This window comes from Mastigoproctus giganteus, chromosome 10 (assembly GCF_048544385.1).
Source record: "Mastigoproctus giganteus isolate SK-2022 chromosome 10, ASM4854438v1, whole genome shotgun sequence".
In the NCBI taxonomy this organism is placed as follows: domain Eukaryota; kingdom Metazoa; phylum Arthropoda; class Arachnida; order Uropygi; family Thelyphonidae; genus Mastigoproctus; species Mastigoproctus giganteus.
In genome coordinates this window covers 115,741,012-115,761,274 of record NC_143584.1, presented here as the reverse complement: position 1 = coordinate 115,761,274, position 20,263 = coordinate 115,741,012, and the positions used below count along the sequence as shown (strand labels likewise).

The following is a 20,263-nucleotide window of genomic DNA, read 5'->3' as shown; positions in this document are numbered from 1 at the left end:
CGGAGGATGCGGAAAGGTCAGGGAATGACCACCGCATATCCCGGAGCAATATAGCCTTAGTTGCTAATGCTCCTAAAAACCAAATAAACAACAAATAAACAAACAACAGGACAAATTTATCTGCGAATTGATCTAAACCTCCCAAACACTCCCTTGTTATTTCACAAATATACCTGGTCTCAGTTCCAATCTGAATGTTGTCCATTTCCACTTATAGTTTGCCAGACCCACATACTTTTTTCTGACAGATTCCCAATTATCGATTGATACAACCACCATTCATCTCAGGTTTCCAAATTATTCACTGTACGATTCCTTTTGCTTCAAAGGTGGCACTCGTGCATATGTCTGCTTTGATATTCCCTGTCAGAAACTTAGTAATTTGGAATCTCCCCTTTTTGATCTTCTCTGGCTTTAAATCTCTCTCAGCCCTATTCTGTCAAATTCATATGTTGTCTCTATCATTCTCCCAACTCCATTAATCACTTGGAACTCTTTTACTGCCTCTCTTTGAAACTTAAAGTTTTAAAGGTAATTTTCCTTGGAAATTTTAATGTTCACAACTCCAGCTGGTTTCCATTTTCTAGTTACACGGACTTAGCTGGTCAAGATGCTGAGGGTTTTGCAATTACTAATGACCTCACACAGATTGTTCATTTACCTATTAAAATACCAAACAATCCTAACCACACAGCCAATGCTCTTAATCATTTTCTAACAAACAGTGCTTCTGAGTACACGGTTGAGATAAGTGGTCCTCTAGGCACCTCAAATCACAACTTGGTGATTGTCTCTTCTCCAATGGAGCCTTTTTCTCTTGGCCATTCTCAACCTTGTTCTGTGTGCATTTACAAGAATGCAAAATGGGACCATATGAGATTTCTTTTCCTTAGTCGGATTACTATTTCAAATCTTCTGATGTTAGCATTTGCTCAGATTGTCAGTGAAATTATTCTTGTAGGGATAAAATCATTTATTCCACACTACACCTTAAAATCTCGTCCCTTGTCTAAATCTTGGTTTTCCAATTAATGTGCTAAGGCTGTTCAAGATAATGTTGAATATCGCAATTGGCTTGCATTGAAATCTCCAGGTTCATTTTTTTGCCTACACAAAAACTTGTAACAATTTTAAAGCAGTTATTAATCAGTCCAAACTAGATTTTGAACAGGCTAAGGGTAAAAAAATTTGCTTCTTGTCAAAATTATAGTTGGGTATTCTGGTCTCTTGCCAAAGCTATTGACTGCAACTTTTGCCCATTTCTATTCCCACCTCTTTCAAAACCAGATAGTTCTATTGTCACCTCAGCTAAAGATAAAGCTGACCTGCTAAGCATCCTACTTTTCTTCTAACTTGTGTATTGATGATCTTAGTAAACCACCTTCTAATATTCCCAGTACACTCCATTCAGTGCCTCCTGTGGTCTTCTGTTGTAAGTATGTCAGAAGAATTTTGAACGGTCTTGACATCTGGAAAGCTCCAGGTCTTGATGGTATTTCTCCACATGTTCTCAAAGTTTGTGCCCCTGACAAATCCCTTCTATCCATATTGAAACCTTCCACTGGTGGAATCCATACTGATCGCCAGTATGGATTCTGCCAGTGTTGATCCATTGGTGTTATACTGGCTTTTGTTACCCCTCTATAGATAAATTCGATGGAAATGTTTGGTGAAACCCAAGCAGTTGCTCTTGACATTTCACAGGCTGTTGATCATGTTTGGCACCTGAATAAGCTTCCATCTTATGGTTTGCCAACTACTTTTGGCAATTGGGTATCCGGTTTTCTGTCAGACAGCTGACACTGCAGGTGATTGTAGATGGCTCTCTCTTTTTTCTAACTTCTCCATTAATGCAGGTATTCCCCAAGGTTCAGTTCTTTCTCCCATTGTTTTCTCTCTTTCATGTTAATGACCTCCCATTTGACTGGAAATTCTATCCATAGTTTTGCTGATGACAGCATGTTGCATTCCACTCTGCAACGAGAAACCTTGCTCTACACAAACAGCTTCAACTTTTCAAATATCCACTACCAGTTCCCTAAATGATAATCTCCAGGTAATTCTCCACAGGGGCAAAGATAACTTAGTCAGTTTCAATCCTTTTAAAACTCAGTCCTCTTTTTTTTATATCTCACAAAATGATTTCTTCTGTTCATGTGCTTATCTTTGATGACACTCAGATTTCTAGACAAGATCACATAAATCTATTAGGGATTACCCCGATCTCTAACCTCTCTTGGGCGCCTCCGTAGCCAGGTGGGAAGGAGCACCAGTGTGTAGCACACGCTTCTTGATTAGACCGGGGATCGAGCCCGTCACCACCAAATACGGAGGATGCGGAAAGGTCAGGGAATGACCACCACACATCCCCGGAGCAATATGGCCTTAGTTGCTAATGCTCCTAAAAACCAAATAACAAAATAACCTCTCTTGGAGGCGCCTCCGTAGCCAGGTGGGAAGGAGCAGCAGTGCGTAGCACACGCTTCTTGATTAGACCGGGGTTCGAGCCCGTCACCACCAAATATGGAGGATGCGGAAAGGTCAGGAAATGACCACTGCATATCCCGGAGCAATATGGCCTTAGTTGCTAATGCTCCTAAAAACCAAATAACAAACAACAACAAACAAACAACCTCTCTTGGCATAATCACATCACAAATATTGCTTCCTCTGCATCTAAAAAACTAGATTTTCTTTTTTGTTCTTGGTATTACTTTCCTTCCAAATAGCTGCTGACTCTGTACAAATTGCAAATCCAACCTACCGTGGAATATTGTTCCCACATCTGGGCCGGTGCCTCTAAAACTCTCTCAGGCTTCTAGATTCCATTCAAAGGAGGGCAGTTAGGTTAATGAATGACACGTTTCTAAAAAAATCTTTCAACTCTCTGTCTGATAGATATTCTGTTTTTGCTACATGCCTTTTCTATACTTCCGTGGGCTCCGTTCTTCTGAATTGACTTCTATAACTGCTGCTTTCTCTTCCAAACAACTCTGAACACAGTCCATAACTAGTCAGCATCCTTTTACTATCCAACTTCAAATTCACAGAACCAACCTTTCTTCACATCTGGTGAGCAAGGCCTGAGCTGGATATCATCATTCTTCTCTTTCTTGGTGATTCCCTTCTACTTCTGACTCTCTCTCTCTCTCTCTCTCTCTCTTAGGGTAACTCGGGAATTTTTTTTTGGCTGGTGCAGCATAAGCTTCAGGCTTCCTTGCACCATACAGCTAATAATAATAATAATGATGATTAATTCAACTTCCGCTTTCTGGAACAACCTTCCTTCCTATGTATTTCCTGAAAATTACAATCTACTGTAGTTCAAGTGTACTGTCAAAAAATTTCATCTTCTCAACCTTCAGTCTCTGCATGGTACTAAGTACTATATGTTCTCATACTTCTCGTGCTTCGGATCTTCTTTAAAAAAATGAAAAAGTTATTGATTGGGTGAGTGGACACAGACATGTTTAGCTAAAATCCCGCTTTCTAATTTTAGTCCACAAAGTGTTTTAGAATAATATCGACATTGTTAGTTACGGCAACTACAGCTTAGAAATTAGCATATGAATGTTATTATTCTTAACTGTTTGTAAAAATATTGATTTTTCACTTTTAAAAAAATACTAAATGTTTCTTTCCCAGGCAAAGCAACGTGTAAAAGGTCATAGTAACCGTAATTCTCCTGGTCCAGGAGGGGGTATAACACAGTTACCACAACCTCAGATGGCTACTACTCAGACACAGACTCATTCTCCACAGCATCTAAAGGCAGATGCTGCCAACCAGACAAGACCAACACCAGAAATGAAGAGCACTGCCACCCAGAGTAGGTCTACAGCTACTGAAGTAAAGGCACCACTATTGGTCCAGCCAACCAAGGTTGATAGTACACAGACATCAACAGTTAGTGTTTCAGAAAAACCTGCTGCTCCAGTAGTAGCAATAACTGTTGGAGGAATAACAGCCACTAAAGCAACGGTAGGAACAATAACAACAACAGCAGCAGTACCGACAGCAGTAACAATGACAACGACAACAATAACAACAACGTCAACAACATCAACAGCAGCAACAACAACAAATCCTTCTGAATTGCTTTCAGATGCTAGTCATGAGGAAATAAAAATGGACATTGAACCACCATCTCAAATTCATAATTCTTTATTGCTTGATGTCATCCAAAAAAATAAGGAAGCTGAAGATTTAGCAGAAGAGTCAAAAAGAATGATGATATCAGCAGTATCTCCACTTCCTCCTTTGCAACCTCTTCCATCATTGCCTCCACCACCAACTCCAGAACAGACAAAAGAAAAACAGCCTCAGAAGGCTATAGTGAAGCCTCAAGTCCTAACCCATGTGATTGACGGTTACATTATACAAGAGGGTCCTGAACCTTTTCCAGTAAGATATATTTATTTATTTATTTATATATATATATATATTTATTTTATTATTTTTTTAATATATATGTTATACTTAATTAATATGTATTTGTGTGATACAAAATATGGGATTATCAGTGAAGCATGAATGTAATTCATTTACTAGTAATGGAAGGAGAAATCTAATTTTCGTTTTAAAATCATGTGTCATTTTTGTAAATTTACTAAATAATTAACTTACTTTTGAATTCAAAGTCATAATCTTAGTTATGGTAAATATATAAAATATGTTATATAATCCATTTTTGATATAAATAATTGTTATGTTTTAATTTCTTAAAGAAATAATTGTTGTCAAGCATGAACATTGCCTCCATTAGGAATGATTAATGTGAATGTGTTGAAGTAATTGCTCAAAGTGTGGCATAGGTTTATAGATTGTTTTTTATTAGCTAAGTTTGTTTAGTAACCAAGAGAGAGTAAAGATAAGGAACCAGAAAGATCAAACTTATTTGATTTATTAAGGAAATTTATTTAAAAATATAAAAGTTGAACCGTACGAGAATATCTGATTTCTTTATAAAATAAGTGAATAGGTGCCATTATAGCCAAAGCAGCTTATGTGCCATTAAACCCCTACAAGAACAACAACAATAAAAGTTGAGTTGCAGTAATATTTCATCTGGAAATTACTCTGATCATTCTTCCGAGCTTAAAGGAGTAGTGAATGACTTGTTTTGGAAATTCAGTAAACTACATCAGTAGAAATTATCATTCTACTGACCATGTTGAAACAAAGCACAAAAAAAAAAAAAAAAAAAAATCTGATCAGTTCAATGATTAGGTAGAATTTTCGGTTCCTATACAAAGACAAATTATGGATACCCCCCCCCCTCATTTTATTAGCATGAAATGCTTATTGAAATATTATTTATAATGTACATTTTAAGTAATATTAAGCGCCTCCATAGCCAGGTGGAAAGGAGCAGTAGTGTGTAGCACATGCTTCTTGATTAGACCGGAGATCGAGCCCATCACCACCACCAAATACGGAGGACGCGGAAAGGTCAGGGAATGACCACCCGCATATCTCGGAGCAATATGGCCTTAGCTGCTAATGCTCCTAAAAACCAAATAACAACAACAAGTAATATTAAACAAAGCTAAACTATAATAAACTATTAAAAGAAATGGTTGGTTATATCAAAATCAGCAATTTAATAATCTGTACATTATAATTAGGTTAATTTACAAATTTGGTTTTTTTATTTAAAAATTCATCTTCCTTGCAAAATCTCATTAATTCTTTTAAGTCCATTTTGGTAGCTTTTTAGTGTTCAGTAGCATAAATATTAGTAGAGGCATTCGATGCAAGAAAGCAAGCTTATGCAGCATCAGCCAACCCCCCCCCCCCCATTCGTTCCAAATGCTTGTCCAGCTCAGCCTTAAATTTATTTAGGCTATCAACTGCCACAACAAAAGATGGAAGTCTGTTCCACCAATCAACTACCTGCAGGCTAAAGGCAAATTTCCACACATATATTCTACAACTGTCTTTCCTCAATTTGAATCTGTGCCTCCTCAGGTTCTTAATCTCAGCAAGAGGAAGAATCCCATCAGCATTCAGCTTACTCAACCCATTCAAGGCCGTATACACCTCAATCAGATCACCTTGCAAGTGCCTACTCTCCAGGTGCTGCAATTTGCAGAACTTAAGCCTTTCTTGGTAAGAGCACCCCTTTGTTCCCCTCACCAATCCTGTTGCCTTTCTTTGTACTCATTCTAGCAACTCTACATCCTTCCTAAAATGAGTCCTCCAGACATGTACACAGTACTCCAGGTGTGGCCTGACCATTGCCTTGTATAACGGGATAATCACCTCCCTGTTCCTGCTAGCAAAATTTCTATTTTCATTGACAAGCCTCTATGATCTGCACTGCTCAGCATACTCCAGGTCTTTTTCATTTTCCACTTTCCTGAGTATAGTACCACACAGTTGGTACATTTCTCTTCAGTTATTGCTACCCATATGCAGTACTTTGCATTTGTCATTGTTAAACTTCAGTTGCCACTTCTCAGCCCATTTGCCTAACTTATCTAGATACAGTTGGAGTAGCATACTGTCGTTAACAACCCTGCCAACCTTTGTATTATCTGCAAACTTGGACATTAAACCTGATATACTTTCATAACTTAAGCCTTTCTTGGTAAGAGCACCTCTTTGTTCCCCTCACCAATCTTGTTTCCCTTCTTTGTACTCATTCTAGCAACTCTACATCCTTCCTAAAATGAGTCCTCCAGCCTTGTACAGTACTCCAGGTGTGGCCTGACCATTGCCTCATATAACGGGATAATCACCTCCCTGTATCTGCTAGCAAAATTCCTATATATCATTGACAAGCCTCTATGACCTGCCCTGGCAGCCCATCTGCACTGCTCAGCAAACTTCATATTCAACTGCACAATTACCCCCAGGTCTTTTTCAATTTTCACTTCCCTGAGTGTAGTACCACACAGTTGGTATGTTGCTCTTCGGTTATTGCTACCCATATGCAGTACTTTGCATTTGTCAATGTTAAACTTCAGTTGCCACTTATCAGCTCTTTTGTCCAACTTATCTAGATACAGTTGGAGTAGCATACTGTCTTTACTGTCATTAACAACCCTGCCAACCTTTGTATTATCTGCAAACTTGGACATTAAACCTGATATACCTTCATCAATATCATTGATAAATATACAAAACAACAATGGACCCAACACCGAACCCTGGGGAATTCCACTAATAACATTTGTCTACGAAGAGCAGTGTCCACTGATTGCCACTCTCTGTCGTCTCCCACTCTACCATCCCTTTATCCATTGTAGCAACTTACTCTTAATACCACATCTCTCCAATTTGTACAGCAGTCTTACATGTGCAACAGTATGAAAAGCTTTCCTGAAATCCAAGTATATGATATCAAAATTATTTTTGGCATACAGTTCTTTTGTTACCACATCATAGTATCCAATCAAATTAGTCAGACAAGACCTCCCTTTAACAAACCCATGCTGTGTCTTAACTATTACTGCAGTCTCGTCTAGATGATCCTGCAATGCTTCTTTAACCACCGATTCCATTATTTTCCCCGGAAAACAAGTTAAACTAACAGGTCTATAGTTACTTGTGTTACCTTTTGAACCCCCCCCTCCTTTGTGAATTTGTGATACATTTGCACACTTCCAGTCCATGGGGACCTCCCTGAGTCCAAGGAAGCCCTCATAATTATGGCTAAAGGTTTGCTTACTTCCTTTGCTGCCTCCTTTAATATAACTTGATAGATCCCATCCACCCCAGGTGCTTTTTTATGTTTAACTTCAACAATTTCTCCTCCAATTTGCTCTCAGTTATTACAAAATCACTTAGCTCCCTGTTAGAGTTTGATAAACGTCTGGCACTACCTTCATTGATTAACTCCTCAAGTGTGAATGTAGATGCAAAATACTCATTCAGTTTATCAGCTACCTGAGCATCAATAGTCAACCCATCTATGTTAAGTGGTCCAATCTGATTCATCCTTCAACCCTCTCCTTCTAGAGTTTACATAAGTAAAGAACTCTTTGCTGTTTTTCTTTGCATCCTTTGCCAAGGATTTCTCGTAATCTGCCTTCGCCTGCCTAACCTCCTTTGTGACTTGATTACGGACTAGTTTATATCTGCAATAGGCTTCTGTATGACACCTGATACTTTATATGCATTTCATACATTTTTCTTCTCTGCCACGAAAAGTTTGCTGTGATATAAGCACTGGGAAAGAAAAAATAAGAGTAGGTGTGTTATAGGCCTAATGAATCTGATGAGTATAATGAGCATTTGTGTAGAGAAACAGAGGGGGCCAGTAAATCAGAATGGCTTATAATGGGGGATTTTAACTTTCACGATATCGACTGAAACTTGTGGGCTGGTCACTTGCACATTAGCAAGTGACCAACTTGTTATTAGTTCATCTGACATCCATTTAGGCCTAAACCTTGAATGGTATTTCTTAGTTGGAATGAAAAGCCTAGTAGCCTCCAAAATTAAGTCCCTAAAGCCTTCCCATTTAGAATTCAACATTGGTAACATCATCATTTGATCCCACTGTACAGAATTTAAAAACTGTCTGAGATCCCTGTAGTCATCTTTCCGAAAGCAAAAGCCCTTCCCTTTAGTAGCCTTGATGGTAGTTATATCTTTAAGTAATACCCACATCAGTACATTGTGATCACTGTCACCCAGTGGTTCCTTTATCTGCAAATTCTTAATGCATGAATAATCACTGCTGGTAATCAGATCAACAGTATTACTCCCTCTGGTTGCCTCTCGAACATGTTTCTGTAGAAAACAGTCATCCAATAAATTCACAAAAGACTTGCTGATGTGCAAGTGACCAACCCACAAGTTTCAGTCGATATCGTGAAAGTTAAAATCCCCCATTATAAGCCATTCTGATTTACTGGCCCCCTCTGTTTCTCTACACAAATGCTCATTATACTCATCAGATTCATTAGGCCTATAACACACCTACTCTTATTTTTTCTTTCCCAGTGCTTATATCACACCAAACAGACTTAACATTGCATTGTCCACTAACGTCAATTGGATGCACTTCCTTAGATTTTATGTGTTTCTTAACTAACAGCATAAGCCCTCCTCCCTTCCTGTCTTATCTATCCTTTCTGTACACATTTTACTCCTCAGATTCCAATTCTGCACTGCTTATGCCTGTTTGACACCACGTCTCTGATATCCCAACAACATCTGCCTTTGATGTCTCAACTAGCATTTCAAGCTCATCAAATTTATTAACTATACTCCTAGCATTGGTGTACATGCAAGTATACATGCATCTGTTTCTACTCTTAGTTGCCATAACACCAGCCCATGTATTTATTTGTTCCACTATGAGTCCCAGCAGTCCTGGAAATCTCCATTGCCTTGCTTTCCAGGCTGCTCATCCATATCCTGCTCATTCTAATAGAAGCAGTGCAAGAATCACTTTTGCCTCTGCCTGCGGCCACTGTTAACCTTTTAGTCTATGTATCCCCTGAAGAATTTGTGGCCCCTCGTGTGTGGTCTGAGCACGAGAAAGAATCCCATCAGCACCGAGCTTGCTCAATCCATTCAAAGCCTTGAACACTTCAGTCAGATTGCCTTGCAGGTGCCTAGTCTCCAGATGGTGCAATTTGCAGAATTTTGTTAAGAGCAGTCCTTTTTTTTCCACTCACCAATCTCATTGCCCTTCCCTGTACTCATTCCAGTAGCTCCATATCCTTCCAAAAATGAAACCATCAGATCTGTATGCAGTAAACAAGATGTGGCCTAACCATTGCCTTATACAATGGCATAATCACCTCCTTATCCCTGCTAGCAAAATTCCTGTATTATCATTGACAAAACCCCATGAGCTCCCCTTCATTGCCTAGACAACTTCATATCTGACTGCACAATTAACCCCAGGTCTTTTTCATTTCCCACTACCCTGAATGTAGTACCACACAGTTGGTATGTTACTCTGCTGTTACTGCTACCCATATGCATTACTTTGCATTTATCAATGTTCAACTTCAATTGCCATTTCTGAGCCCATCTGTCTAATGTTTCTAGATCCTGTTTCAGTAGCCTACTGCCAGTTACCGCCCTGCCAACCTTTGTATCATCTGCAAACTTGGACATTAAGCTTAATATGCCTTCATGAGTATCATTATAAATACAGAAAACAACAATGGGCCCAATACCAAACCCTGGAGCACTCCACTAATAACATTAGTCCACAAAAACCACTCCCTGTCTTCTCCTACTAACCATCCCTTTATCCATAGCAGCAACTTGCCCCTAAAGCCATACTGCTTCAATTTGTACAACAGTCTTTTATGTGCAACGGTATGAAAAGCTTTCCTGAAATCCAAGTGGTAGTAGTAATAGTAGTAATGGATATGATGCAATAAAACAAGCTTATATACCATCAGCCAAAAAATAAAATAAAATAAAATAAAAACCACCACAGTTCGCCCATCTGTATCAACCAAGAATAACTTGATCCATAGTGTGGTGTACTACACTCAGAGTACTGGAAAATGAAAAAGACTTGGGGTTAATTGTGCAGCCAAACATGAAATTTTCTGAGCAGTACAGACATGCTGCCAGGACAGCTCATGGGGTTTTGTCAGTTATATATAGAAACTTTGCTAGCAGTGATAAGGAAGTATTATCCCTTTGTATAAGGCCATGGCTAGGCTGCATCTTGAGTACTGTATACAGGTCTGAAGGCCTCATTTTTGAATTTATTCAACCCATTCACTTCCACAGCAACAGATGGAAGCATGTTACAACAATCAATCATTTGCTGGTTGACAACAATTAATCATTTGCTGGCTGAAAGCAAGCTTCTGCACATCTATCCTGCAACCATCCTTCCTCGATTTGAATTTATGTCCCCTCATATGTGTAACCTCAGCAAATGGGAAAATGGCATTAATATTCAGCTTATCCAATCCATTCAAGACTTTAAACTCCTCAATCAAATCTCCCCACAGGTGACTAGTCTCAAGATGCTGCAATTTGCAGCAGAACTGAAGCCTTTCTAAGTGAGAGCACCCGTTTGTTCCCTTCACCAATCTGGTTGCCCTTCTGTGCACCCGTTCTAGCAGATCCACATCCTTCTTAAAATGAGGTCTTCAGACCTGTATGCAGTACTCAAGATGTGGCCTAGCCATGGCCTTATACAAAGGGATAACACTTCCTTATCACTGCTAGCAAAGTTTCTGTATATAATTGACAAAACCCGATGAGCTGTCCTGGCAGCACGCAGCACTCCTCAGAGAATTTCATGTCTGGCTGCACAATTACCCCCAAGTCTTATTCATTTTCCAGTACCCTGAGTGTAGTACACCACACAGTTGATCAAGTTATGCCTGGGGTTACTGCTACCCATGCACAACTGCTACTGCTACACAACTGCTTACATTTAAATGCACTATTCTGGCAGAGGTTCACTGTATAGCTAACCTTTGATATAGTTCCACTTAAGAAAGTCCATAGGAGTATGATCATGGGATCCATCCTTAGGCCTTTATGTCCAATCTAGCTTTCAAATTAACTTGTTATTCAAGAACATCCACTTCCTTCACGTTATGACTGGAAAAACAACGATCCTTTAAAATATGTTTTGAAGGTGAGCATAAATGAATATTCCAGTAAGTCTGAATGTGTGGTTCCTCTGAACTGAATTTTTTCCTCCCCAAAATTTGTCAGAGTTGGGGAAGTACTAAATTATGAGTTACTTTTTAATACATTTTTTTATATCCTACTGAGATATACATATTTGGCATTAAATTGAAATGGAGGTTATTGTATTTTTAGGTGAGCAGATCATCACTGCTTACAGAATGTGGTTCACCTAAATTGCAACCGCTACCACCTCCTCCTCCTCCTCCAACTCCTTCACAAGTCGAGAAATCAGTAGTGCCAACAACAACTACAACAAATGGTGTGCAGTCATCAAAAGGTATGTATAATTTATTTGGGAACATGAGTTTTTAGGGCACACAGTATGGTAACTTATATCATTGTTGTAGAAGCAAGCATTATATGGACCTAGGATATTTTCCAAGATTTTTTCACATTACAAACAAATTCACCCTAGTTCATGTTTGCAAATTGGCAAAATATTCCATTGTGCTTCTGTAAACAGGCCACGACCTCAGAATTGTATGAAAATTTCTTATCATTCATTTTTAGGAAATGAGCATATCATGAAATCAAAATATGACTTAATTAGTTTCAACTTCATGCATCTTATAAAACAAACCATGGATATAATGTAGATAATTAAAACATAAAAATATGAAAGTTTCCATGTTTTATTTTGTAATTTGGACTTTGATACAGTTATGTATTGCATTCTTCTTAGCTTTATTAGAGACAGTCACTCTTTATATTAATTCTGCTGGAAGTTAAGACACATTTTGTGATGTTTTGTTTTCTTGTATGAAAACCAATAACTATTCTACATTTGTGATAAATGGCTTATAGTTCATTATACAGGTAACTAATAATTGATGAAGATAGATGCTTTACTCCATATTAAAACCAGTTAAATGTCCATAATGTATCTACTTTATAGACAATTGATTTTAGTGATAGTAAAAGAAATGTGTATACCTCAAGTTATATACTTAAATACCAGAATAATTGCACCAGAAAAATGTAAGTCGAACACATTTCAACTAGGAATCTAGTTGTCAGTTCTTATCAGTGGACTACCCAAGTGATGTTGGATCACAAATGAGGAAGATAATGCAAGTAAATATATTTCTACTTTAATTCTTTGGGAAGGCCACTTAGAGCCAAGATAGAGTTAAGAATATTACATTATTTCTTGAACATGTAACACTAGTAATTCTGTATTTCCAAATTGATCACTCAGCTACAGCCACGACGAGAAGCAATTCATACCTAAGTGACAATGGATCTCAAATAGCAAAGAAAATGTAATGAATAAATTTCTCTTTACACTCTGGGATCAGCCCCAGTGGCACTACATTTAGTTTGGCTGATTCAGTGCATTTATAAATGTGACTGAGCTTGTGAGAACTGCTGAATGTCTATAACTGTCTGTCCTCTAAGAACTTATTTAGAATGGTTAGCCTTGATAAAGTGTAGTTGAGCCGAAGAGTTTTGTCATCGCATAGCCTTGGGCGCCTCCGTAGCCAGGTGGGAAGGAGCAGAAGTGCGTAGCACACGCTTCTTGATTAGACCGGGGTTCGAGCCCGTCACCACCAAATACGGAGGATGTGGAAAGGTCAGGAAATGACCACCGCATATTCCCGGAGCAATATGGCCTTAGTTGCTAATGCTCCTAAAAACCAAATAACAACAACAACAACATCGCATAGCCTGGGGGTGGGCAGCTAAGGGGAATTACCTAGTTAACAAAGTAGAATCAAATTTTGCAGAAAGGGACAGAAGGTTGGAAAGTATTAAGTGAGCATTTCCAGCCCCTCCGTAGAAATCACGTGACTGGTTAAGCCTTGCTTGGAAATGTGCTTATTATTGTGAGTTTTATATTTTCATGAAGTTTTACAAGTATATTTCCTGAGTTTATCTTTTTGTGAGTTTTATCTACAAATGAGTGTTTTATTAATAGCTAATTATTAGCTATTGATATTTTTAGTTCTTGATTTATTTCTACCCGTCTTTGTGTGCCCATGATGTTTAGGAAGCAAGCAAGCCTGTCCTCCTGTGTGAATGATAGTTAAGAAGCAGAGGAGGAAATGGAAGCTTTGGAGAGTGAAGCTACCCAAGGTGGAGAGGTGATGTTGCCATAATGAAGGTGGTTTCAGTGCATTTGGAGAGATTGTATAGTGTGGAATATAATAGTGGAGATGCAACATCCAGAAAAGACAATACTTCTCAAAGGGATCAAAAAGAAACTGTTAAGAATTAGCTAAAAGAAATAGTAAGGATCAAAGTGAGAGTGAATATAGTAGAGAAGAGGTGAAAGTAGGAAGTGTTGATGAAGATGTGTGGGCTGAATTTAGTGACATAAAGTTAGAACTGACTTTCAAATATTTTTGTTTTGTGATTCTAATAAGGTTATCCATACTACTACGAATAGTTTATTGAGCATGTGAGATGTCCTGGAGTTCAAAGCAATCAGAATATTTATTGAGAATAGGGTGTGGAAGTCTTCTATTAAAAACTGTCAAATTTTTTCAGAAGTAAAAGAAACTTATACTTCTTTACTGGAAGGTGGAATAAAAGAAATAAGCAATAAGTCAAAGAAAACTTGTGCTGCAATGATCAAAGCAGAGTGAGAGTGTAAAACTAGTAAGTGGGTGGAAGAACAGGTCCAGAAGAAGGTTCAAGAGAAGAAAGTGTCATCGGATTATAGAAATTCGCTTCCAGGTGTGTTATCACGGGTAAGGTAAAAATAGTGAGGAAGATTCAAGAGATGACAGTGTCATCGGATTAGAGAAATTGGTTTGCAGTTTGAAATAACTAGAAAACCAGGTCTCAAGCTTGTAGTATGCGAAGCAGATAAAGAAATTACTAAGGAGGACCTGAGGAAGCAATTATGGTCAAAGAATTTACAAGAAAAGGGCTTTTCCCTACAAGAGGTAATGCACTGAATGGTGATGACAACTTTATGTCACTGAAAATGAGATAGTCAAAGAACTAAAAGAGCAAAAAGTCGTCCAGGCAAAACGAATAATGATTTAAAAAGATGGTGAACTTGTTCGAACTAGAAACATTATTCTAACATTCGATACACCAACCTTACCATAATGCGGGAAAGCCGGATACCCAAATTTCCGAGTACATTCCCAACCCAATCAGATGTTTCAAGTGTCAAAAATTTGGATACTCGCAAACAGTATGCCAAGGGGACACTACATGCCCAAACTGCAGCTCCAAATATCATGCACAAACTGGCTGCACTGCAGAAAAGCCAAAATGCTCAAATTGCAAAGGCCAGCATCCAGCATATTCAAAAAATTGCGAGCTCTGGAGAGTAGGCAAAAAGATCCAGTACAAAGTTGAACCAAAGGTCACCTATAAGGAAGCGAGTTATGCTCAATATGCCAAAAATTACGCATGCTGCAGCAACCAAAAAATACCAGTCAACACATCCATCTCAATTGCTGATTGGGCTTGATCAGTGCTATCATTCCCACATCAGTCACCTACAGAACAATGTAAAGTAACTTGTGCTAGCAATACCCCACTAACAGTCCCACCTTCTGCTTCTGATACCTTGCTAGAAACTGCAAAATTAAAAGCATCGCCCCAAAACAATTCAGGCCAACCATGCTCAGCAAATATGGATATTGATACTGGTACCCTGCAGGATGAGACAATCCTAGATATATATGCAGACGATGATATGGAAATTGGACTCCGCACTTGCCTAAAAAAAGAAAAGATGAAATTAGATCAATGTAAACAGGCAGGATATAAAAAACAGACAGAACCATACACAATTTCTAAAAATAAATAATGCAGAACATTATACAATGGAAATGTAGTGGTCTACGAAGCAATATTTTTATATTTACGACCTAATCAAACAGCATAGTACAGTTATCCTCTGCCTGCAAGAAACAAATCTAAAAACGATCACGAATGCCAGTGATCAAAAACTATAGTATCTATCAACAGGACAGAAATAATACTAACTCTAATACTAAAAATACTAACAGTACTAATACTAAATAATACTTCTAGCAGGGATAAGGAGGTGATTATTCCTTTGTATAAGGCAATGGTCAGGCCACACCTTGAGTACTGTATACAGGTCTGGAGGCCTCATTTCAAGAAGGATGTAGAGCTGCTGGAACGAGTACAGAGAAGGGCAACAAGATTAGTGAATGGAACAAAGGGTTGCTTTTACGAGGAAAGGCTTAAGTTTTGCAAATTACAGTGTCTGGAGACTAGACACCAGCGAGGTGATCTGATAGAGGTGTATAAAGCCTTGAATGGTTTGAGCATGCTCAGTGCCGATGGGATTCTTCCTCTTGCTCAAAATAATCACCTGAGAGGGCATAAATTCAGATTGAGGAAAGACAGATGTAGGATAGATGTGCAGAAATTTGCCTTTAGCCAGCAGGTAGTTGGTTGGTGGAATAGACTTCCATCCCTTGCTGTGGAAGTTGATAGCCTAAATAAATTTAAGGCTCAGCTGGACAGGTATTTCGAACGAACGGAGGGGTGAAATGGGAGTGGTTTTTTTTTTTTGTTTTTTTTTTTTTGGCTGATGCTGCATAAGCTTGCTTTCTTGCATCATATGCCTCTACTAATGCTAACTCAACAAGAGGAGCCGTAGCCATAATTGTTGACAACAAGGTTCCTACAAAACAGATCCTGCTGCAATTAGAGTCTGAACAGTACAAATTGATTTGAGTTTTATGTTAACCGTAGTCTCTGTGTACCTTTCCCCAAACAAATAATTCACTGTGAAAGAGTTGGAGGAACTTATAAAGCAGCTTCCATCTCCGTTCATTCTGCTAGGATATTTCAATGGGCACCACCCTATGTGGGGATCTCCCCAGATAGACAAAAGAGGAAAACTCATTGAAACAGTTATTGATAACCAGAATCTCACATTATGAAATACTGATGCTGACACTTATATTTTCTTTCCCACCGGAGTATCTACTGCTATAGACTTATTGATATATTCCCCAAAATTGTTCCCAATCATTCAGTGGTCAGTCTCAAATAACTCACTGAACAGCGACCATTACCCGATTATTTGCAAATTGCAAACAAACAGAACCTCACTTATAATCAGCCCCATAAAATGGAAATTCTCCAAGGCAGATTGGAACGAGTTCACCAATGCAATTTCCTTTGATGATCAAGTTGTTAAAAACCAGCCTATTGATGATGTCACTGACCACATTACTACACAGATAATAACAGCTACAACCAGTACCATACTCAAAGCCACAGCCGGTCCTCACAGACATGCCAATATCCATTGGAATGGTGATTGCCGTAATGCTAAAAAAGAACGGAATAAAGCATGGAATCTTTTTCGCAAGCACCCAACAACGGACAACCTGATTAATTTTAAGAAACTCAAAGTCAAGGCACATTACGTGCAGAGAAAAGCGAAAAAAGACTCTTGGATCCAGTGTGCTTCCACCATTACTAAAATTACAGAGAGTAGAAAAATATGGAACAAAATCAAGAAGATGAATGGAAAATACCTCCCGGAATTAACACCTATTCTAAGCTGGAAGGGTAAAGAGTTTTCCTCTTCAATGGAAATTGCAAATACCCTGGCAGAATGCTTTTCTCGAATATCAGCTATGTCAGCATATGAGCCTGCCTTTAAACAGCAAAAAGCCAACGCAGAAAAGTATAAACTGAACTTCCATACAATTGCATCTCTTCCATATAACCGACCTTTTACATTACTGGAACTAGAGAGCTCCCTAAACCGGTCAGTTAATACTGCACCAGGGCCTGATGGAATGTACTACATGATGCTTAAACAGCTAAACAATCAAGCTCTGAATTCACTACTGACATATTTCAACCGGCTTTTCTCAGAAGGTTACTTCCCTCATTCTTGGCGCCACTCAATAGTCCTAGCCTTTTCTAAACCTGGAAAGGATCAGTCAGATCCTCGAAACTATTGGCCAATATGTTATGTCTTAGCAGTTGCCTTGGTAAGACAATAGGGAAAAAAATGATTCGCGCTCAATTAATCTGGTATCTAGAATGTTATTCGGTAATGAACAAGAATCAGTACGGCTTTAGGAAAAATCGGTCCACTCTAGACTTTATGATCAAGGCAGAATCCAACATACAGAATGCTTTTATCTGTAGAAAATATCTCATCATGGTCTGCCTGGACATTGAAAAAGCCTTTGGTACAACCTTGCGCTATGGCATTCTTCAAAATCTCTATGCCACAGGACTTCAGGGTCAGCTACCATTAATCATACAGAGCTTTCTCCAAAATTGAACATTTCAGGTGCATTACTGCAATTCACTGAGCCAAATAGCTGTCCAGGAAGAAGGGGTCCCACAAGGATCAGATCTTAGTGTGACGCTCTTTGCAGTAGGCTGAACAATGCAATATAGAATATTCAGCTTAATGTCGACACATCTATATGCAGACAACATTACAATATCCTGCCATTTGCAAAATATGCACTCCATTGAACACCAACTGCAACTCTCAATAAATAAAATACAGTCATGGGCTCCCACAATGGCTGTCGCCTTTCCAGAACAAAAACAACTGCTGTGCACTTTTGTAAAATGTGCCAGCTCCATCCAGATCCTGAGCTAAGGTTAGGAACCCAGCCAATATCATTTAGCAGCAATATCTGGTTCTTGGGTCTAGTACTGGACACTAAACTTACCTTTCAGGCACATATAATACAAATGAGAACTCGGTGCATGGGGAGCCAATCACTTCACACTCTTACACTTATATCATACTTTAATAAGAACTGGTCTAGATTATGGAGCTTCAGTTTATGACTCTGCACATAATACAGCATTAGCCTGGCTCAATCCAGTCCAGAATAGTGCTCTCAGGGTTGCTTTAGGAGCCTTTAAGACATCCCCAGTGCAAAATTTGTATATAGATACCAATGAATCTCCACTATATCTTAGGAGAAAAGTATTGCTTTTAACTATGCAGCCAAATTACACAGCCTCCCTTCGCACCCCATCTGGACATATCTATTTGAACCTCAGTGGGAAAATTTGTATAAAAATGAACCCATTGAAAACAAACCTGCTGGTATCTGGCTACAAGAGCTAACCCAACATTGGAACATCTGTCTGGGAAACAGCTCTCAAGCTGCAGATGTAGCACAAGTACCATGGGCAATGTATATACCTCTTTGCGATAGCTATTTTCTTCAGTGGGGAAAACTCTTAGACAGTTACATGCGGACCGTGCATTGACCAATGCTCACAGTCTTCAGATATACACAGATGGATCCAAAACTGATATATCCATGGGAGCTGCAGTAATCAGTCCTACATCCACTGTTTTTGTCCAATTACCATTTGAATGCAGTGTTTTTACTGCTGAATTATATGCAATCAAAATGGCTTTAAATCTCCTTAATGATCTTCTAAATAGCCAGGTCATAATATACACAGACTCTTTAAGTGCAGTGAATGCCCTACAAAAAAAAAACACAAAATTTCCATCCACTTCTCACACAATACAGATCACAGTTATGTCACCTCAATAAAAATAAGCTGACTGTCACATTTTGCCAGATACCCAACCATGTTGGAATTCCAGGAAACAAGTGTGCAAACAAAGCAGCAAAACACCCTGCTTGCTTTGATTCCATCCCAGTTCCTTATTTGGCGCCTCTGTAGCCAGGTGGGAAGGAGCAGCAGTGCATAGCACACGCTTCTTGATTAGACCAGGGTTCGAGCCCGTCGCCACCAAATACGGAGGATGCGGAAAGGTCAGGGAATGACCACTGCATAAACCTGGAGCAATATGGCCTTAGTTGCTAATGCTCCTAAAAACCAAATAACAACAACAACAACAGATCCTTATTCTGACTACAAGCCAATTATACGGCAGATATGTACTGAGATGTGGCTGAAATGTGGCATAATCAGAGAGCCAACAAACTTCTTGAAATAAAACAAAATCCACAGCTATGGAGATCTAGTTCCCGATTAACCATGCATGAAGAGGTCGTGCTTGCAAGAGCATGAATTGGCCATACGCATCTAACACATCTCTTTTTACTGTTAGGAGAAGAGCCTCCACTCTGCTCTCATTGTAGTTCCATTCTTACAGTGAAACATATCATTGAATGTGCACACTACGATTCAGCTAGAATCGAATTCTCAGATCTTTCATTAACTCACAAAAACCCTTGTAACTAGCTCATATACTTGGAGATGATGCCAATCTATCAGAACTGTTTAATTATCTAAAATTGATAAACGTATACAGTCTCCTCTAGAACAATTTCTTTCATATATTGACCAACACTCCAAAGTAATAAGCACATTTTGGCCATAGTAGCCCTTGCACCAATAAACCCCACTCCAACAACAACAACAATATCACCAAGATCTATACTGATGGTTCAAAGTCTGACAATTGAGTGGATGCAGCTGCTTTCTTCCCTAATTCAACTGTCTCGTTTTTCACTTCCAGCCAATGTAGCAGTTATACCGCTGAGTTTCATGCCATTAAGCTTGCTCTGAAAAATATCTCACTGCTGTCAATAAATAAAAGTATAATATATACTGATTCACAAAGTTCTATTTTAGCTTTGAAAGGCACTTCCTCACCTAACAATCCTTTATTAAAACTCTTAAGACATAAGTTGATGCAGCTTCATGA

The 20,263-nt window shown here is 38.7% G+C and overlaps 1 protein-coding gene across 8 annotated transcripts in view; it reads left to right on the top strand.

Annotated features, from left to right (window-relative positions):
- LOC150079243 (uncharacterized) overlaps positions 1 to 20,263 on the top strand; it is a 575,463-nt gene that overhangs the window by 469,545 nt on the left and 85,655 nt on the right. For all 8 annotated transcript variants that reach the window (XM_090383519.1, XM_090383513.1, XM_090383518.1 and 5 more), the window contains 2 exons: positions 3,646 to 4,404; positions 11,770 to 11,914. In XM_090383519.1, coding sequence (XP_090239645.1) covers positions 3,646 to 4,404; positions 11,770 to 11,914 — 904 coding nt within the window. The remainder of the gene's footprint in view (positions 1 to 3,645; positions 4,405 to 11,769; positions 11,915 to 20,263) is intronic.